Source organism: Drosophila santomea, chromosome 3L (assembly GCF_016746245.2).
Source record: "Drosophila santomea strain STO CAGO 1482 chromosome 3L, Prin_Dsan_1.1, whole genome shotgun sequence".
Taxonomy (NCBI): domain Eukaryota; kingdom Metazoa; phylum Arthropoda; class Insecta; order Diptera; family Drosophilidae; genus Drosophila; species Drosophila santomea.
In genome coordinates this window covers 11,664,756-11,685,928 of record NC_053018.2, presented here as the reverse complement: position 1 = coordinate 11,685,928, position 21,173 = coordinate 11,664,756, and the positions used below count along the sequence as shown (strand labels likewise).

Here is a 21,173-nt window from a genome sequence, read left to right as displayed (position 1 = left end):
TCAGCTGATCCATTGACCAAGTCATAACAGAACTTCGAGGCAAAGCCAATTCCAAGCTACTATTGGTAAGAGTAACAGATACATTCGAAAGTCAGATCAGAAGATAGCGTTCCTTAAGCCGAAAAGTAATGGTAACCACTTGTTACATTATTGGAAATGAGGCGTGAAAATAAGCAAAAATATATTCATTATCATATATATCATTAAAAATATTCATCATAAAAGTAAACCCTACAAGTAATTAATATTTTGTTTCAAGAACTAATAAATGTATAAAACTAATAAACTAACTAATAAATATATAAAACAAATGCTCTTCAAATGTATGCAGTTCAACAAGTTTTATTAATTCTTACATCTCAAGTCAATTGATGAAAACAAAAACAGAGCGGAGTTAAAGTCGAAGTCGAAATCGAAGTCCTGGCCGAGCTGTCCCACAAAATACATTTCGCAGGGCTGCAGTCACATCCTTTAGTTGGGTGGCTTAGTTGTCTCAAGTGATCCTGCGACGCCTTACAACAACCACACGGGTTGGCCGCAGACGCACTCGCGGACCCTGCGCTCCAGCTGGCGGAGTAAGTTGTTAAGATCCGTGCACAGGTCCTGCCTCTTGGGACAGCTACCGCAGGGTACGCCTCCAGGACCGCAGGACTTGCAGCCACAGCCAGGCTGGTTGGTGGGTTTAGGTGTGGTGGTTGCTTGTGTTGCACGTCTAGTGGTTGTGGTGGTCTCTCGTGTTGGACGCTTAGATGTGGTGGTCGTCTCTCGTGTTGGACGCTTAGATGTGGTGGTCGTCTCTCGTGTTGGACGCTTAGATGTGGTGGTGGTCTCTTGTGTTGGACGCTTAGATGTGGTGGTGGTCTCTCGTGTTGGACGCTTAGATGTGGTGGATTTAGTTGTATGACTAGTTGTGGTGGTTGTAGTTGTTGGACGTCTAGTTGTGGTGGTTGTAGTTGTTGGACGTCTAGTTGTGGTGGTTGTAGTGGTTGGACGTCTAGTTGTGGTGGTTGTAGTTGTTGTATGTTTAGTTGTTGTAGACCTAGTTGTTGGACGTTTAGTTGTGGTGGTTGTAGTTGTTGTAGGTCTAGTTGTTGTTTCTCTAGTTGTTGTGGTGGTTCCCCTTGTGGTGGATTTTTCCGTTGTCCTTTTAGATGTCGTGGGGGCGTCTGTGCATGGAGGTGGACTTGTGGGTGGAGCACAAGTGGTTGTTGTTGGCGCACAAGTCGGTACCGTTGTTTCGCAGGGCTTGGGAGAGGTCGTGGGGCAACCACAATCACAACCTTGGGCGACATGGGCGACGCTAAGGAGCAGGATGCTCGCTGTGGAGAAGGAAAACGGATGAATACGGATCATCCAGGAGCGATCGTTGCAACCTACCTAGGGCGATGGCAATGGTCAGCTTCATGTTTGTTACTTAATTGTCCGCAAACTGATACCTTTCTTGGGGTTTCCTCACCTTTTTATAGGTACATCCTCCCCTGAAACTGCAATTCTAAAAATGGAGGCAGTGTGTCGATAATGCAAACACAAGCCTTTTCGTTTTTTTTTTATATTTGCGGTTGGATTCCATCGTCTGGACTTAATTTTAGAAAAAACGTGTAGAGCTGTTCTGCAAACGAAGTGCGTTTATTTTTTATTCACTTTACTTAAATAATAAGTCTTTATTTTAGGCTGATTAAATTTAATAATATATGTATGTATGTAAGCGCAGTTAATTAACTTTTTTTTGTCAAAGCATTATACAGCTAATTGAATACTAATACAAATTTTAGTTTTAACATTTAATCTTGTTGAAATTAGCTTATAGTATTGCACTTTTAAAATATAATTAAGTTCGAATTAGGAAGGACATTTTAAGTCTTCATTTGCACTTCGACATGCTATTTGACATCGATTCAATGATTTTACATAACGTTTTTTTACTTGTTAGCAAATACACAAACCTTTAGTTCAATTGAATTCTAGACCACTCAAAGGCAATAAAGGCAAATAAAATGCAAAAATTCCATAAAATCTTTTTTAAACGTATGGGCGTGGCATTTGGGTGGTTTGTGAACGTAAGAGTGGGCGTGGCAACATTTCGAAACAAATTTCCGTATATATTTCTGAAATCCACAAGCTCCATCGCAACTTTCTAGCTTTTATACTTCTACCTTCCTACGGACGGACAGACAAACGGACATGGCCATATAGACTCGGCTAGTGATCCTGATCAAGAATATATATACTTTATACGGTCGCAAATTGTAAAACAATTTAGTAGTTCGATAATCAAAAGACGCAGACTTAGGCTTTAAGTAAAACTTAAAACTTTCTTTAAATGTCGTTCATACAAAATCTTTACAAATTTGGTCAAGGTCATATATTTATAAGTCATATGTAGTTAAAAATTCACTTAAGATCCTAAACCTTTATATGCAACATTACCCCGGTCAAAACCATTATTTAATTACTTACACCAATAAACAACTAAATTAATAAAAACGCATTAAAATCTTCTGCACTTCGAAATAATATAAATAAGTACATCTATATAATAAAATATAAACTATTGTTTCATGAATTTTATTTGGTATCTCGGTTCAGCTTTCGGTCATATCATGTTTGGCTTGGTACATTGATACATACAGCTGTCTTAATCGTTCGTTAAGCCAATGAGTCGGCGTTTATTGATTGCAAATATTTAATAGTAAACATTTTTATAACTATTTCGTGAACAGGAAGGAAACCATTTTGAGCATTATTATTTGTCAAATGTACTGAATAGCTTAAAACGAGTAACAAAACGGAAGCAATTTCCCCTATAAAAGAATTCATTCCAACCGCAGAAAAGCAGAACACAGCAACTCGCAAATTCGATATTTCACTTCGGACTCCATCGTAAAATACAGCTCATTTCAAGATGAAGTTCCTTTTCGTGGTCGCTCTCGTTGCCCTGGCCATCCAACTGGCTTCCTCTACTAGTACAACTACCACAACCACTACAACAACCACCGATGCCACCACTACAACAACCACCACCACCGATGCCACCACCACGACGACAACCGCCGCTTCCACCCACAAGAAGCGTTGCTGGAAGGGCAACAACTGGTGCCACACCCGCATCCCCAAGAGGAAGTGTAAGCACCCAAAGAGGTGCCACAAGACCATCGTGATTGTGACCCACAAGAAGAACTAGTTTTCTAATTCTCTTTTCTGGATGATATACACTTAAATAAACATTTTACCAAACCCTCAAAGGACATAACTCCGTGCGACTTTGATTTTGCAGTAGTATAACAATTTTATTAAGATTTTGAAGTGTGACAGGTTTCTAAATCATCCATTGTGGTTCACCGCAGACGCACTGCCGGACGTCCGACTGGAGATTGCGAATATTTTGTATGAGCCGCTGACAAAGTTGGTCCCTTTCGGGACACGTACCACACGGCTTTCCACCAGGTCCACAAGGTTGGCACTCACATTCGCATCCCATGGCTAGATCGGTGAATCCAATGAGCAGGATGCATGCTGAGGATTGGATGCAACATGTTGAAGATGGTTTGGGATTAGGGATGTTCTCATTGTATAGTTACCGATAATGGCGATTGCGATCAGTTTCATGGTTCTATCTAGATGGAGGTTACTTTACCAGATGGTACTCTCTCAGGGAAATGCACACCTTTTATAGCGCCAAAAGTGCAGGTGGATCAATGGAAAAGTTTTGACAATCCCCCAAATATAACAAATTCTGGGCAAACCAATTGTATTTACATAAATAAAAAACACCAAACACGTTTCAGCTGGCTTTTTATTTTTAGTAATATGCTTTTTATAGGTTTTTTTTCACTTTATATATTTGGCATATTAGGTTTCATTTTTCAAAGTGCTTTATTTTTTTGTAATCCGGAATACTTTCTTTTATAAAAAATAAATTGTAATTATTAAATTATATTTATATAAAAATGACCCAGAACTTAGCAAGAACAATAAGCGAAGTTCAATATGGGGCTTCTATTTGCATAAGTTAAAATGGTTTGCCCGCTATATACTTTTGTTCCAGTTATCAAATTATTCACCAAGTAGTTGTAGACTAGTTTGATTTGTAGAATTTTCATTATCATTTGCCGAACATTAGTCTGTAATTATTGTTTGAAGTTTTCTTTAAAATGTTGCCGGCTACGTAAGATTGTTGAATTCGCAATCAAACTGTGTTTTCAAAAAAATTCTATTTTTTCTAATTCTTTTCGCTTTCTGACCATTTTTAACCAAAATACCAATCGAAAATATTTAAATTTCGGCTAAAATCGTTTTTTTGTTATTTTGCGTAAATAATTATCAGTATTTTTATCACAGCATTCGAAATAGTGGTCCAAATATGGAATGTCATACCTCTTTGAGTTCGTAATTAAATTTCCATTCGAACTGTGTTTTCAAAAAAGAAGTATATTCTTTTCAAATTTTTTGCAATTTTTGATGATGTTACCCCTTACAAAAAATGCGAAAAAATGGCCAAAAATTATTTTAACAAAGTCGGTCAAAAAATGATTTGGTTGGTTAGAATTGGTAATTAGGAGTAAAAAACTGTAATTCTTTTCGCTTTCTGACCATTTTCAGCCAAATTATACCGAAAATACCAATCCAAAATATTGAAATTTTGGCAAAAATCGTTTTTCTGTTTTTTTGCGTAAATGATGTTACCCCTTACAAAAAATGCGAAAAAATGGGCAAAAATTATTTTAAGAAAGTCGGTCAAAAAATGATTTGGTTGGTTAGAATTGGTAATTAGGAGTAAAAAACTGTAATTCTTTTCGCTTTCTGACCATTTTCAGCCAAATTATACTGAAAATACCAATCCAAAATATTGAAATTTTGGCAAAAATCGTTTTTCTGTTTTTTTGCGTAAATGATGTTACCCCTTACAAAAAATGCGAAAAAATGGCCAAAAATTATTTTAACAAAGTCGGTCAAAAAATGATTTGGTTGGTTAGAATTGGTAATTAGGAGTAAAAAACTGTAATTCTTTTCACTTTCTGACCATTTTCAGCCAAATTATACCGAAAATACCAATCGAAAATATTGAAATTTTGTCAAAAATCGTTTTTATGTTTTTTTGCTTAAATAATTATCAGTATTTTTATCACAGCATTTGAAATAGTGGTCCAAATATGGAATGTCATACCTCTTTGAGTTCGTAATTAAATTTCCAATCGAACTTTGTTTTTAAAAAAGAAGTATATTCCTTTCAATTTTTTTTCAATTTTTGATGATGTTACCCCTTACAAAAAATGCGAAAAAATGGACAAAAATTATTTTAACAAAGTCGGTCAAAAAATGATTTGGTTGGTTAGAATTGGTAATTAGGAGTAAAATACTGTAATTCTTTTCGCTTTCTGACCATTTTCAGCCAAATTATACCGAAAATACCAATCCAAAATATTGAAATTTTGGCAAAAATCGTTTTTCTGTTTTTTTGCGTAAATAATTATCAGTCTTTTTATCACAGCATTCGAAATAGTGGTCCAAATATGGAATGACATACCTCGTTGAGTTCGTAATTAAATAGTGTTTTCAAAAAAATTCTATTTTTTTCACATTTTTTGCAATTTTTGATGAATATCATATAAATATACATTTTTATATAGATGTGAATGTATCATTTAGCATACAATTTGGTTTACGACTTTAGGCATCCACACTTCACATTTATCTGCGTAAAAGTTGATTAAAAAATAAAATAAAAAATTTTAAATGTGAAAAATTGTTATGTGGTTTCTTCTTCTGGTTAATATTCTTATTTTCACTAACTCTTCTAAAATATTTACAAATATATTACCCAATAATTTGCAGTGTCTTGACATGGGGTAAACATCATTGCATACATTTTGGAGAATCTTTAAGAACAGCTTCACCTATTTCATTATTGATATTATAAACATGTCAACAAACACAGTCTTAGTTTACTGTTCAAACATTTGGCTATTAAATCTATTACTATTGTACTCGCTTTGTTTGTGATCATGCGTTATGGGAAGCAAAAAACTTAGCAAACTAACAAGTAAGCAAAGGCGGAAATCTGGTTGTCTTGCTATAAAAGCAGTTGGTAAGATTCCAATTAACCACAACACCTGATCGTCCAACTCCAGTCGTTTCGAAGAATCTTAGTTTCTTTCAAGATGAAGTTCCTTTTCGTGGTCGCCCTAATTGTCCTGGCCATCCAACTGGCTTCCTCTACTAGTACAACTACCACAACCACTACAACAACCACCGATGCCACCACTACAACAACCACCACCACCGACGCCACCACCACGACGACAACCGCCGCTTCCACCCACAAGAAGCGTTGTTGGAAGGGCAACAACTGGTGCCACACCCGCATCCCCAAGAGAAAGTGCAAGCACCCAAAGAGGTGCCACAAGACCATCGTGATTGTGACCCACAAGAAGAACTAGTTGTGACACTTTTCATCATCATCTCCAAATAAATACTTAAAGAAGGCAAAATAGTTCAGTTCTCTAGTGGCAGCTAATTAAAACGAGTTCTGGTCGTGCAGAAATGATAACAGTTTTATTAGAAGGGCTGGATAGCAGATAGCTGGCGATTGCCGACCAGGTTAAAAGTGCATCACTAGAGCAACCATGTTTTTTCTCCGCAGACGCACACACGCACATTTTTCTCGATAGCACTCAAAATGTTGATCAGCTCCTTGCAGAGGGGAGCCCGTTCAGGACAGTCACCAGGACACTTCTTGCCACCAGGTCCACAAATCTGGCAGGCACACGTGTCGGATCCGGAGGCAAGATCAGAGAATCCGATGAGCAGGATGCACGCTAGGAAGGGATGAACGGAAGACTTAGTGGATTTGGAGCACATTAATGAAGGGACTTTCTGCACCTACCAATGATGGCGACAACGATCAGCTTCATGGTTGTTTCTTTGCTAAGTTTACTTTACCAGATGGTACCTCTCCATTAGCTCTCTACACCTTTTATAGCAAAGCGAATGTATTATGGAAACAATGGAAATTTTTGAGGTTCCATCCAAAAATAAAATATATCGGGCAAACCATTTGTACTTATGCAAATAAAAACCCCATATTGAATTTTGCTCATTGTTCCCTCTAGGTTTTGTATCATCTTTCAGATGTGCAACTAAAATTTAATCTACACATATAATATAGAAATATATATAGCAGTCCTCGTAGTATAGCATTTAAAGTTCCTTATTTATGAAAAAAGGTATTCCGGATCACAATTAAAATAAATCCACCTTCTTTACAGCATTTTGAAAAAGACACTGATAAAACTTTTAGTTACCCAATATATAAAATAAAAAAAAAACCTATAAAAAGCATATTACTAAAAATAAAAAGCCAGCTGAAACGTGTTTGGTGTTTTTTATTTATGTAAATACAATTGGTTTGCCCAGAATTTGTTATATTTGGGGGATTGTCAAAACTTTTCCATTGATCCACCTGCACTTTTGGCGCTATAAAAGGTGTGCATTTCCCTGAGAGGGTACCATCTGGTAAAGTAACCTCCATCTAGATAGAACCATGAAACTGATCGCAATCGCCATTATCGGTAACTATACAATGAGAACATCCCTAATACCAAACCATCTTCAACATGTGGCATCCAATCCTCAGCGTGCATCCTGCTCATTGGATTCACCGATCTAGCCATGGGATGCGAATGTGAGTGCCAACCTTGTGGACCTGGTGGAAAGCCGTGTGGCAAGTGTCCCGAAAGGGACCAACTTTGTCAGCGGCTCATACAAAATATTCGCTGTCTCCAGTCGGACGTCCGGCAGTGCGTCTGCGGAGAACCACAATGGATGATTTAGAAACCTGTCACACTTCAAAATCGTGGAACTCTTCCTTAATAAAATTGTTATACTACTGCAAAACTGGAGTAATGTACTTTGATTATAATGTTTATTTCAGTGTATATCATCCAGAAAAGAAAAAGAGAATACTAGTTCTTCTTGTGGGTCACAATCACGATGGTCTTGTGGCACCTCTTTGGGTGCTTACACTTCCTCTTGGGGATGCGGGTGTGGCACCAGTTGTTGCCCTTCCAGCAACGCTTCTTGTGGGTGGAAGCGGCGGTTGTCGTCGTGGTGGTGGCGTCGGTGGTGGTGGTTGTTGTAGTCGTGGCATCGGTGGTTGTTGTAGTGGTTGTGGTAGTTGTACTAGTAGAGGAAGCCAGTTGGATGGCCAGGACAATTAGGGCGACCACGAAAAGGAACTTCATCTTGAAAGAAACTAAGATTCTTCGAAACGACTGGAGTTGGACGATCAGGTGTTGTGGTTAATTGGAATCTTACCAACTGCTTTTATAGCAAGACAACCAGATTTCCGCCTTTGCTTACTTGTTAGTTTGCTAAGTTTTTTGCTTCCCATAACGCATGATCACAAACAAAGCGAGTACAATAGTAATAGCTTTAATAGCCAAATGTTTGAACACAGTCTTAGTTTACTGTTTATAATATCAATAATGAAATAGGTGAAGCTGTTTTTAACGATTCCCCAAAATGTATGCAATGATGTTTACCCCATGTCAAGACACTGCAAATTATTGGGTAATATATTTGTAAATATTTTAGAAAAGTTTCTGCAAAGAAGAATATTAACCAGAAGAAAAAACCGCAAAACATTTGTTCACATTTAAAAAATTTATTGTTTTTTTGTATTTTTTTTATTTTTTAATCAACTTTTACACAGAGAAAAAAATTAAATTGCAATTTTTGCATTTGTTTTTTGTTGTTTAATTTGATTAATTAAAATTTGTTAAATTGCTAGAATTTGTTAAGCGCTACTAAAATTTAAATTTGTTTTATTTTCATTTGTTTCATTACATACACTCATAATCATATAGGTAGTATATGGTATACATATATAATATATATATTTTTTTCGTTTTATTTTTCCTTCCCATTCTTTCGTTTCAGATCTCGCTTTAGACTTGTTATTCGTTATGGACCTATTGCCACACATATAATGGAAATTGTTATAAACATTTCTTCGTCCCATAACTACAAGGTGTTCAACACACACTCCTATCAACGGTATTTAGAACAATTTTCATTCCCTTGAATATTATTTTGTTAAGTTGTTGATCAAACAAGCGCAGATTTAAACTGGACAAAATTCGGGAGGGAATCGGACTCTAGGAGTTCTTATAACTGATACTGATTGAGCGTGGCCGCCAATGAAAGCAGATTCTGAAACTCGAACTTAAAAATTGAAAAGTGAAAATTGAAAATTTAAAAATGATAATGAAATCTGGCTCAGATTGCATATGGTGGGATAATCGTTTGAATTTAACTTCCTTTCGATAATCGAAGATGCCATACTGATTTCGGTCGCAATTGGAATGCAGATATAATTTAAATTTGGGTTCGGGTGCTGTCTAGTATTGTAGGTTAGAGTTATTTGCTTTCGATTTCATTTGAGGCGATCGTTTAATTGATTTGTAATTTGATTTTTGAATGCATTAATTGGTTCCCTTAAACAACACACACACATACATTGAAAATATACATTAGTACTGCCGTAGTAGTAGTCATAATATTTGCCTTAGTCGGTAACTTTGTAGTCTGTAATAGAATGTGTAAAAATTCTACAATATATATAGATATATCCATCTATTTTACATTCATATATAGAACTTTTCGCATAACCCTTGCATAAATACATATTCATATCCGCTTGCCTTTGGGCTTGATACTTCGCTTTTGTTTTTGGTTTATCATTATTGTTTACAAAATACTTTGAGGAGCACTGGACAGATCTAAGATTCATTTCTTCTTTGTATCTCTATACAGTTTACACTTATCCATGGAAAACGTAACAGAAAAATCCTCCGAAAACTGGAGATAGTTTCACTACTTCAAAATACAATATTCGTTATCCGATTTCAAAAAAAAGCTTAAGAAAACCACACAGAAAGCGTTGCGAATTCTACAATCTTACAAAGCTGGCAACATTGCGAAGAAAAACTGTAACCAATTATTATGGAAAACTGTTCGGCAAAAGATATTGAAAATTCTACAAATCAAATTCGTCTACAACTACTTTGTTAATTTCGTAAATGGAACAAAAGTAAATCATTTCAATATTTCGTTCATGCTTTAGGCAAATTAAATTGTATTTAATATTACTTTGTTTATTATTAAATAGATCACATTCATGGTTCTATTTCTTCACTTGCTTTGTTTATGTTCACATTTAGTTAGTTAATAAGGTATATTTAGAGATTTTGTTTTCTTCCCATTTATTGCTGCTACGGTGGCCCTATTTACATACACTATATATCTATATATCTAAATATATGCATATAGCATATGCTCATGTGTGTGAGTGTGTTTAGTGATCGAATTGAGATGGAAACGTCGATACTTGAGTTTGAGATGGCTAAAACATTTATTATTCGTTAGGGGCTCTTTACTCTTGGCCTTTACACCTGGTTTAGCCTAAATAAGTTTAAAGCAAGTTTTTAATACCTAAATTGTATTTCCTCTTGTGTAATTTTCCTTCCGCTCTTTCATTTATCATATAATGAGTTCTTCATCTTATTAGTCGAGATCTTTGTGGGATTGATTATTGATGGAAAAAGTATTTGTTAGTTAAAATTATATTATTGCAAATGTTTTTTTGTATTTCTTGGTTTTATAAATAAATTCTTATTAGCCACTGTGTGTTTGTGTGTGTGTGTGTAGGTTATGCACGAATAAAATCTACAATTAACATTTCGAATACTTGGGATCGGTTGTATTTTTTTTGTGGCTTATGTGAGAGCATTATTTGCTTTATCTGTTATTTTCAACAGATTTTGTTAATTTTGCTTTGCTTTACAATTTCACTTCATGGTTTTGTTATTCTACGCTAAAAAATATTTTAAAATTTATTAACACAGATGACTTTATATTTTCCGAAAGTTTTTGCTTCTGCCTCTTCACAATAGTTACCCATTTTTTTAATAATTTTTTCGCTCCTTTTTATAAATAATTTTACTGCTTAGATCTTTCGTTAATCAAAACAATTTGTTTGCCAACTACCTAGCCAAAATGCATTCATTCGTGTATATAAGTTAAATATTATAACCCTTTCTATCGATAATCATCGTCTTTCTCATCAAATTTGTTTGTCATATCGTGTTGTTATTGTTGGTTGGTTGTTTTCATTTGTTTGTTGTTAACTAATCTACAGATAAACACACAGCTACGCACATCGAATGAAATCTGCTGGATTTTAGTTTAGTTTGCTTGTTGTTGTTTTCGTTTTGCTTGTTTAATATTAAAATCTTACATTAGAAACACATCAAATATTAGAATTATATTTTTCATATATATCTATATATGCATTATATTGTATTCAGCCACTCGGCTACATTTTCCTCGCAAAGTTTGGAACTCTGCACAAAAACAAGAAAATAATTATAATCAATTAAAATAATAATACAGAGCTTAATCATAAATAGGTGGAAATATTTTGAGAATTGTTTGAATCTATTTTCTAGCAATAATTTTGTGTTTTCTGTAAGATTGCTGGGAACCCACTTGACAAAGGTCGGAACTAAAACAAAATTTCGAAATAATTTCCATGGTATTCAAATTTTCTGCAATTGATTTCTTAATGTATGTGAGTGTATTCGTGAGTGTGTATGCGTTTATCAATATTCATAATTATTATATAATATCACATCAACTTTGTTTTTATATTTGTTATTATTAACTTTCATCTTTCTGCTTCGATTGATCGATTCTGATTCTTATTGTTTGCTCTCATATATATAGAAAATTTGTTGGATTTCTTTTTCTCAATACAGTATATAGATGTATGTATGTTTGCATGCATTTAGAAGTAATAGCCTAATTGAATCGTGACAAACGACATGTGCCATACATTATGCACTGAAGTTATACATAATATATTAGCTACATTTGATTCCTGGATTATGATGATGATACAAGGTGATGGTGTACACACATCCATACATACAAATTGGGATAATACTCTACACTTCCATCCGGGGGTTTTGCCTTTTGTATTCAATTTAAAACGGATCACCGACAACCGTTCACTGAGTGAAGTTTTCTTCTGCTTGTCTGCCTTAACGTTTTACAATATTTTGAATATTCCTTATGGGTTTTTGTGTTCTCCTCACTCTATCCTCATTTTCAATACTTCTTTTTTTTTGCGATTTTTTTCGTTTTTCAAAAAGTACCTTTTTTGTTTAAGCCAAAAAGTCAGTCCAATAAGAGTTTTGAGTTGCCTGCAACTGCAGTTGATTTGTTTTCGTTTTGGTTTTTTTGGTTTTGTTTTAGAGCTTAGGTTCCAAAATAATTGTTTTTGCTTTAGCGTTGAGTTGATTTGTTATTTGCAGGAGTAAGTTGATAGTTTGTGGTCCAAAAGTTTGCCTCTAGGGTTAAACATCATCTCTTTATATTCCATAATGAAGATCATGAATCTTGGCTATTGCGACGAAGGAGGCACAACCAATAGATGTTGGTATTGCGATTGCTGCTGTTACTGTTGTTGTTCGGAGGGATTGAGTTCTGAGCAGCCCAGCGATTCTGGTTCGCACTCCATGCCGCTCCTCCGTCGAGCGACTCACTCGGATGAGTAGAGCTTTTTCTTGGTCAGCGTGAAATCGGGACTGATGTTGATGGTATTGCTACGAGTAAGGTTTCTGCAGGAGATTAAAATCTATTTAGTATTGCTGTTTTACTAAGCTTTACTTGCAGGCACTCACTTTATAAACTGCGGCACCAAGGAGCTCCAGCCGCTCTTGTCCTGCCTCAACGTCAAGTACAACTCGAAGATGGACACCGTGTCCGGATCCACCTTAAAGTATGCAATGCGCCTGTAAGGAAAAGACAATACATATTAATAAAAGGGGTTCCAAACTTGAATTGGTTTACAAGCAATAAACTACAATAAGTTGTCCACACATCAGCAACACTCACTTGACTTTGTTGGGCTCGCTCTCGAACTCAATGAAGAGCGTGCAGGCCCGCTCGCCGCATGGTTCTCGCTCCGACATCCGGATGATCTCGGCGGCAATGCGCTGCGTGAGGTCGTTGGGCAGCGTGACCTCGGTGCAGGCCAGGTGGCGTCGCTTGGCATCCCGCAGTTGGGCCTGCAGTTGCTGCGACAGTTCACGCACCGCGGTGGCGCTCACATCGTCCAGGTTGTCGGCGGCCCCAAATCGAGCGCCGGCTGTCGACTGCAGCGGCGATGCGGGCAGTGGATGGTGCTGCTGGGCGGTACTGGACAGCACGTTGGTCATGTAGGCGTGATGATAGGCGGCTGCACTGCCTCCGCTTAGGGGCGCCTCAAAGCTGGCCGCGGCCACCGGCGACGTGGCCTGCTTGGGAGTGGTCATTCCGACGGATCCTCCGCCCGCCAACGGACCACCGCCCCCTGCCGACGGAGGCGTGGCCGGTGGGCGGGTGTTGAGCGCCTGGTGCTGCCGCATGTGGAGCACAGAGGCTGGATGGCCATCTACCACGTCGACGTCCAGAATGCCTTCTCCGGCGGCTGTATTTCCGTTCACGCCCGCGTTCAGCTCCTCCTCCTCCAGCGGCGCCGTTGCAGCTTGCCAGTCTAAAAGAAAAGACAAAAATACGTTAGTTAAGATCCAAGTGAAACATTTTAGGAAAGAAATTACTTTTTTATTTTTTGATATTCAAGCCACAAAGTTTGCGAATTTGAACATTAGATGTTATATTTGGCTAAGCCTTATAAGCGCTCAATCAAATTAGCACAGATGCGAAACAGTTTTCATCACTGTATGCGGAAACCGGCTGGGAAAGTTCGAGTTACGGAAGTTCAACTGTAGTTTGGATGGCCCATCGACCGGCAAAAGAGTTCCATGTGGGAATGGAAGCGAAAAAAATCAGCTGATGTCTGCAAATCGGGATCCACACTCACGTTCCACACTTGGTGGAACCGGAAAGAGTGCTGTGCGCAGACTCCGCTTCCAGGGAGCGGCGGCGGGGGGCGTGGTGGGGACGGGGGAAATCACCTGGCAACAACAGCTGGAAAATCAGCCGTTTCCCATTTCCAGCTGACGCTCACTCTCTCTGTCTTTCTCTCTCTCTCTGCCTCTCTCTTTCTGCGTCCCAAGTCAGCAGTTTATTTTCCCCTCACACCCCCCCTCGAACGGCTTCCACTCTGCGCTACTGGCTTTTATATCTTTTGCTGTTACTTTATTACCCGACAGAACGGACGATAAAAAGCGAAGCTAAACTCCTCTCAAAAACTCAACTCTACCGAGCTGGGAATTAAATGGTACAGTGTGGCAAATTGCTTGGAACATGTCTCTAATGTGAATGAAATGGTATATTTCTTAGCCATAAATTCTTTAATATGTACAAACATGTAAATAAGTATGCCATTCATTTTACTGCTTTGAGAAGCTTAAATAGTAAAGGGTGCTGTGCACTGTGTATACATGGTACATTTTATATAGAATGGCAATATTTATGCTCTATAAAGGTAATAAAAGCTTCCTGTTTCCTAAGAACATTAGCGGAAAGCTTAGTAAATGAAGTTATGTGCTATAATGTACTATAATGTGCCTTTGGAAGATGTAGCAAACAAGTATTTAATATTTAATATTATTAATTTAAATAATTAAAATCTTTTGATCCATCTTGAATTTTTTATTTCCTTTAGTGCGATTTTGGCCCAGCAATAACTTCATACTCCTTTCGCGAAACTTTGTGCGCACAATGTGTGAGAGGCAGTGCAGCGAGTACAAATTAACTACTTGGCTTGTCTCGACAGCGTCTTGTAATTAGCGCGGAAACTCTTTAAAGGGGGTATTCCTCTCCCTTTGCCGCACCCCCGACATCCGATTCAAGCAAGTCTCCCCATGCCACCCACTGTATAATCATTGCAACGTCGCTGAATGGACAATTTGCTCTCGTTAGCATTGCATGTCTCCCTCTGTCTTCCCTTCCTTCTCTACCCCTCTCTTTCTCACGCTTGCTGTTTTGTTACCCCCTGAATCTTCTTGTGTCTTCCATCTCGCTCTGGCTCCCTGGCACACCCGCGTAATTAAGAAATTAACGGCACATGTTTGCGGCTCTGCATGTGTCCACATGTGTGTGTCTCCCTTTTGCTCCACCACCATCTCGATATACCCATCTTGCTCCCACTGCGTATGTGTTATTGGATTTTGTCAAGTGCCGTTGTCTCCACAAAAGGGTTTGTACAAAGTCAAAAAAGCGAAAGCCAAAAAGAACCAAATGAATAATAATAAAAAAAAGCAGACAACGACCACACACTTTATTACAAGGCACACAAACAAATGTGAGCGCTGTATTTATGGATGCATGGATACACTTTTGCCACAGCTGCGAGCAAATTAGTAGCTGTAAAAAGCGAGTCATTAATGAATAAAATCTTGTTATCTTAACGAACCAATAAAAGCATTTCTATAAATTGCACCAATGTTAGCATGAATTTTAAAGGTAATTTGAGATATGAGATATTTAAACATTATTACTTGGTTTAAATAACACAACCTAAACTTATGGACATGTTCATATACATACATACACATGTTTATATATTTACATATTTATGTACAAATGAGAGTACAAATTGTTTTTGTAACCGCCGTATGTACATACATACATATGCTCGTAAATTGAACCTATGTAGTACATACATACATATGTACATCTATACAAATGTAGAAACATGCATCTTGTGGGTGGTGTTTTTGCATTTGTATGCATATTTGCATTCGGCCGAGAGATGGGCATATTGATATTGATGAACAGACATCTACCTGCTCTCTCTTTCTGCCAGCCTCAACCTTCATCTATGTATGTACATACATATGTACGTACATATATACATATGTATGTATCTCTGTCTTACTTGCCGCAGCAATCTGAAGCCTTTGCGGTTGTGTATTTTGTGCATTCGGAATCAACAAGAACAGCAACAACCAACACAAGAATGTATAACAATACCTGCGAAAAGAAGAAGCAGCAACGCAGCATCACCCCATACAAGTTAACGGTACACCACAAGCATGACCGTTCGTGTTCTCTTGTGTTTCCCAGTTGCTGTACAGCTGAGGCGAGTGAATGAGACGCACAGAGCTGGCGAAGAGGCGGTGGGAAAGGGATAGGAAGGGTGGGTGATAGGTGAGCTTCGGGCTTATTACTTGGCTCTCTTAATGCGTGACGTCGCTTGGCCTTGAGATTCAATTTTCGTGCACTTCGGTATGCCAATCATGTTCGTACAGTGCATACTGCCTAGCAGGAACCAATGATTGGTTCATATCGAAAAACTTGAAATACCTTTTTCTTTAAAGAAAAAAGAAAACTTAAGAGCTTGTAAAGCAATGTTCAGTTTAGTATTTTCTTTGTTACAAAGAAAAGTGTTTACTGTAGCTCGTAATTACTGTAAACCCTGAGAACTGATAATTCTGACGCTTTTATTTTTAGATCATTCACTTAATTACCGAAGTAAACCGCCAGTACTCTTATCAATGTCGATTGTTCAGTTCTATTCTATTTTGGATCTTCAATAAAACGGCGCTAATCGAGTTAAATTGGTCGTAAGACAGTCCATGAACCGAGCTTCATATGTATGTATTTTTGTATGATTGTTGCTATCTACATATGTACATGTGTATGTTAGTTTTTTTTTGAATCAATAAGCAGGTTATAAATAATTCATTGCGACCAATTTTGGAAGTCATTCGCATTTGGCCCCTAACGGAAATCTTTGGAAATTGCTTCGAATATCAATTCGACGAACCCACGCACGGGGTTAATAAATATTATATCAACTTCTTGATAACCCCTTTTTTGCAACGCCCAACAGGAGAAACATTATAAAAGGAATTAAGTCGCCATGGAGCTATAGACATAATATTAACTTTTTACATGTATATAATTATCGCCTGAAAATGTTGCCTATCTCAATCCTAATTTAAATGCAAACCTTTTGATTTAAAATGGTAGCATAAAAAAAATGTTAATAATCAAATGTTATTTAACGGAACAGAAGTATGTATGTCAGTACGGAAATGCATGGATAATTTAAGAACCCATAGATGGAAAAGGATACGATTAAAAATTTGAACAAATGAATAAGCAATTAATGTATTTACATTTGGTTTATTTAGTAGTCATAAGAAAAAAAGTGCTTTGAAGACTTCTAATATTATTTGTAACACAGCAGTAAATATTCTTGATGGAAAATGAATAATGGCCATGTGAGTGTTGGTGAGGCTGCTTGGTCGTATGTCCTTCGAAAATAAAATTGCATGCGCTCAGTCAGTCATGAAATTAAATTGACTGCAAATACATACGTTGCCAGGGGCGTACGGGGCGTGGCAGGGGGGCGGCGCAGCGGCGGAGGTTTTGTGGGGTCTGCCGAGCTTTTTCAGCGCGTTGCAAGCAGAACAACACGGTGGAAATGTAACCAATACGGACTCCTCAGCTTTTTTCACGCCAAATCTGTCCGTTCCAGGCCATTAAGTCTTTTGATTGGAAAAAGTGTTTCATATCTACTTTTAATAAAAATGTAGCACTGAAACATGTAGTTATCTGATAAAAGCCGACTGAGCCACAATTTTCCTAGTAAATGAATATTTATTGTTCAAAAATCAAGTTAATCCGGTTGAATAACCCCTAAATTCTACCACCTTATCGTAGATAACTACTTTCGAAAACTTGTTATTGGCAAACTTTTCGATTTCCATTAAGATGCACAATGAAATTTTCATTCACGCTAAAATAGGCAACACTGTGGCTAACGGTAAATCTGCGTCAGTGTGTGTGCGAGGCGACATGTTGTTGCATGTCGCGCTACCACCGCCGCTTGTTCTGTTCCGTTGTGTTGTGCTCGCCTCCGGGTGATTTTACATATTTCGCTGTTTTTTGGCTTACGTGCTCCGTGGCTATATGGCCGTGTGTACATGGAATCCCTTCCTGCTGCTGCTCAGGAGGTGGTACCACCACCCCCCCAACCCGTCTAATTTGCCCAACTCAACTGCTCCTTGCTCCGTGCGGCGGTGCAAAGTTTAAAGTGACAGGATTAACAGGATGTTGCATAATCCGCCCGCCAGACACATGAACAGGATATGCCGGCCGGGCTTCGGACAGGAACAGAGTGCACAATGCATAATGCGAACTTTACATATTTGCAACCCCCGAAAAAAGGGCACCTTAATCGGAATGCAAAAATGCAGGCACTTTTCGGGCCAGAATATTGTGGTACTCATTTTACAGAACCATTTTGCTTGCTTTTAATCAGTCGATTAAAATGAAAATCTACTTAAAGCCACCAGCACTACCATTTGAAATGCATAGAGAAATCTTTAGAAATTTTCCATTGGCTGGGCAAACTCTTGAATAAATGAATTTTATAAACCCTGGAAAATTTGCTAAAGACATCAAATGAAATGTTACCGTACGCTATAAAATTAATTGAATCAAAAAAAGAGAGAACAAAATAATGGGCCATAAACATGAAATATAAAAATGTTCGTGGCACATTAAAATATCCGAAATGTGCTTTAATTGAGAATTCTTGTAGATTTGTAAGTTCACAAGGTGAACAGCGACCTTAAATTTAGTTTTAGTGCGCGGCATGGCTTTAAAATTAATTAAGCGGAATAACAACGAACAGTAAAAGTTTAAAATCATTTAGGTTGTTATGCTGCACTTCATATTAATATTTCCCAATCAAAAATGGTTTTGATTTGGCAATTCGGACAAGCACTTAATAAACTTAACAGGAAGCTTTTTTCTTTAAACAAATTTGGTACTTATTTATGTGTGGATTCTGCTATACAAGAAACTAAAACAAAACACTGTTTATAATATTGCAATAATTTTACATTTGTATGTTCCCTTACCTAGAAATTTTTCTACGTTTCAATATGTTTCCACCGAAAAATATTTTCCAAATTATTATACACCTTCTTGAGCTGGAAATCTATACACAGCATGTAAACTAACTAAATATTGAACTAATTTCTTAAGCACTTGGGTAATTGAATATTTGAAACGAACATTTTCTTCACGCACAAAGTTGTAAAAACAATTTTCCTAATATTTACTTAAAAAAACTAGAAATAATACGGAAAGATCACAAGTTCATATTCACTTCTGATATGAAATCTTTTGAAAAATCTTCTCCAATAAGTTATAACATTCTAGATAGATTTACTTTGTGAACTTACCTTTAATTTTATTAACACCGAATTTTCCCTGAATGTGATTTTGTACTGAGAGCACTTCCATCTTCATAAAGTCGTGTTGCAACTGCTATTTTGTGTGTTTTCAGCCGATTGTTGGATTTATATTGAAAGTCTGCCGACTGCCGCCTGATGCGATTATATAGACTTTTGATCTGGGACGACGACTTTCGATGCGTTTAATATATTGCGTGGGTGTGAATAGTTGTAGTTTAACGTACGTATAGAAATGCACTTTAATCACAAGAATTTGATTTTACTTCGCGTGTGGTTGGGTGTTTTATTGTGGTGTATTACTTTGTTGTGTGTGTGTGTTTGTGGTGGAGAGTTCGATTTTCCAGCGACAGCGTTTTAACAAACAATTGGAAAAGTATCAACAACTAAATTTGTTATTCTAGTTAAACATCTCAATTCAATACATGCTAAAAAATCAACGCAAATTTGCCGCCCCGTTCAGCTCTCTCTCGCTTTTTCCTTCTTTCGCTTCTGTGGGTTTAGCTTCCCTTTTCTATCTCGCTCTGTCTGGTTTCCTTAATAAATTTAAGCACAGCACATGGTTTTGATTTAATTCAAGACGTTCTTGTTGTTTGGACAGAGATTTTAATTTCGTATTTATCTTTTCTTTGCTTTGCTACATATGGCGGAGTTTCAAGTGCTGATGGCTGCGTTTCGTTTGTAGAAGTATTCTGTTCTGGTTTTCCGATTTTCTGGCTCTACTTCTTCATCTTCTTTCTGCCCTTTATGTGCGCCGATGTGCTGTGTTTGGCGGCCGCGTTTCGACTGCGGTTTTTTTCAGAAGTTCGTGTGAAGCGTACTAAAAAATTTTCACTCAGCGCTCGCTCAGCTGTGGCTCTTCTGTTACTGTTTCTGTTTGTGTGGGTGCGAGAGCGGCGCAGCGAGAGAGCTTGGAAAATGGCTGAATCAGAAGAAGAAGAGGACGATGAAAAACTGGACTGCGGCAACGGCAACAACTTCGATAACGGGACACGCTGGCGCTGGAGAGCTGAGCTGAGCGGAGCGGAGCAGTTTTTCAAACAGTTTTCCAAAGCTACTATCCGGCCGGCTCGCGTGCTGCTGCTTTTATACCAATTTTCCACACCGGCTGCGCTGCCGGCGTCGCAGCTTTTCATTTTCCTTTTCCTTGGCCGTGAACTCTCTCTTGAGCGGCTTTGCACTCTTTTGCCACCAGCTGCGGCCGGCGATCATGTGTTGCCATCAGCTGTTGTTGACGACACTTAAGAGCAGTTGAGTGGCTCGCTCTCTTGAGTGTTTCTCTTTTGGTTCTGGAGAACTCTTGAGTCGAGAAAAAACTAGCTGTCTCTTTGAGCACATTTCTGCACAAATAATTGTTAAAGCCTATAATCCATTGTTAATTCTCGCTATTGCTAACTATGTATCTTTTTGTGTAAGCTACTAATATTTTTTTTAAGAATTTATAACATCTTTGGTCTTGAGAATATTTTTAGCATATGCTTTATTTTGAAAAAAAAATAAATTAAGTTAAATTTATAAATGAAAATATATTCTATCTTTTTGCTTATTTTATATTAGGCAAAAAAAAAAGTTTTTTGTTCGATTTGAAAAGTCATTTGATGACATGGAACATATTTCTGAGATACATTTCTACACAAAAGTTTGTCTTGTTGCTTTAGAACCCAAGTATCTAAATATTAGTATAGCGTTCTGTAAAGAAAATCGCAAATTGCGAAAGAAAAACCTGGAGGCGGTTTTCCGTAATTTGGCAGTTTAGTTTGTTCCTTTTTTTATTAGAATCTTGTAACAAAATTTATGGTGTTTAGGCACAGAATGGTATTCATACATACATATGTACATATGTAGATAAATATATGTACATTTGTACATATATGGTAGATACATATGTTGATGCTCGTATATATGGCCTTTACCGGATGACAAGACCCATTGTACCGCCTCCAGTTCAGCGGG

General features: G+C 37.4%; 8 protein-coding genes across 8 annotated transcripts; 3 read left to right on the top strand and 5 right to left on the bottom strand.

Annotated features, from left to right (window-relative positions):
* Positions 1-513: 513 nt before the first annotated feature.
* Positions 514-1,405, bottom strand: LOC120447721 (salivary glue protein Sgs-3). The gene is made up of 2 exons (XM_039629257.1): positions 1,378-1,405; positions 514-1,319 (listed from the first exon to the last, which is right to left on the bottom strand). Exons 1-2 carry the CDS (start codon positions 1,403-1,405, stop codon positions 514-516), a joined length of 834 nt encoding a protein of 277 aa, XP_039485191.1.
* A 1,497-nt stretch (positions 1,406-2,902) lies between these two features.
* LOC122756466 (putative uncharacterized protein DDB_G0275629) lies at positions 2,903-3,181 on the top strand. The gene has a single exon (XM_044006074.1). The coding sequence runs from the start codon at positions 2,903-2,905 to the stop codon at positions 3,179-3,181; it is 279 nt and encodes a 92-aa protein (XP_043862009.1).
* A 135-nt stretch (positions 3,182-3,316) lies between these two features.
* On the bottom strand, positions 3,317-3,606 carry LOC120449891 (salivary glue protein Sgs-7-like). Its single transcript, XM_039632572.1, has 2 exons — positions 3,579-3,606; positions 3,317-3,513 (listed from the first exon to the last, which is right to left on the bottom strand). The coding sequence occupies exons 1-2, from the start codon at positions 3,604-3,606 to the stop codon at positions 3,317-3,319; spliced, it is 225 nt and encodes a 74-aa protein (XP_039488506.1).
* A 2,552-nt stretch (positions 3,607-6,158) lies between these two features.
* LOC122756467 (putative uncharacterized protein DDB_G0275629) lies at positions 6,159-6,437 on the top strand. The gene has a single exon (XM_044006078.1). The coding sequence runs from the start codon at positions 6,159-6,161 to the stop codon at positions 6,435-6,437; it is 279 nt and encodes a 92-aa protein (XP_043862013.1).
* A 148-nt stretch (positions 6,438-6,585) lies between these two features.
* Positions 6,586-7,023, bottom strand: LOC120449562 (salivary glue protein Sgs-8-like). Its single transcript, XM_039632112.1, has 2 exons — positions 6,884-7,023; positions 6,586-6,815 (listed from the first exon to the last, which is right to left on the bottom strand). Exons 1-2 carry the CDS (start codon positions 6,909-6,911, stop codon positions 6,613-6,615), a joined length of 231 nt encoding a protein of 76 aa, XP_039488046.1. The 5' UTR covers positions 6,912-7,023; the 3' UTR covers positions 6,586-6,612.
* A 517-nt stretch (positions 7,024-7,540) lies between these two features.
* Positions 7,541-7,830, top strand: LOC120449761 (salivary glue protein Sgs-7-like). The gene is made up of 2 exons (XM_039632397.1): positions 7,541-7,568; positions 7,634-7,830. The coding sequence occupies exons 1-2, from the start codon at positions 7,541-7,543 to the stop codon at positions 7,828-7,830; spliced, it is 225 nt and encodes a 74-aa protein (XP_039488331.1).
* A 131-nt stretch (positions 7,831-7,961) lies between these two features.
* LOC122756468 (putative uncharacterized protein DDB_G0275629) lies at positions 7,962-8,240 on the bottom strand. The gene has a single exon (XM_044006099.1). The coding sequence runs from the start codon at positions 8,238-8,240 to the stop codon at positions 7,962-7,964; it is 279 nt and encodes a 92-aa protein (XP_043862034.1).
* A 2,651-nt stretch (positions 8,241-10,891) lies between these two features.
* LOC120447913 (protein charybde) lies at positions 10,892-20,281 on the bottom strand. Its single transcript, XM_039629562.2, has 4 exons — positions 19,212-20,281; positions 12,958-13,597; positions 12,744-12,854; positions 10,892-12,680 (listed from the first exon to the last, which is right to left on the bottom strand). Exons 1-4 carry the CDS (start codon positions 19,276-19,278, stop codon positions 12,602-12,604), a joined length of 897 nt encoding a protein of 298 aa, XP_039485496.1. The 5' UTR covers positions 19,279-20,281; the 3' UTR covers positions 10,892-12,601.
* Between the last annotated feature and the right edge of the window lie 892 nt (positions 20,282-21,173).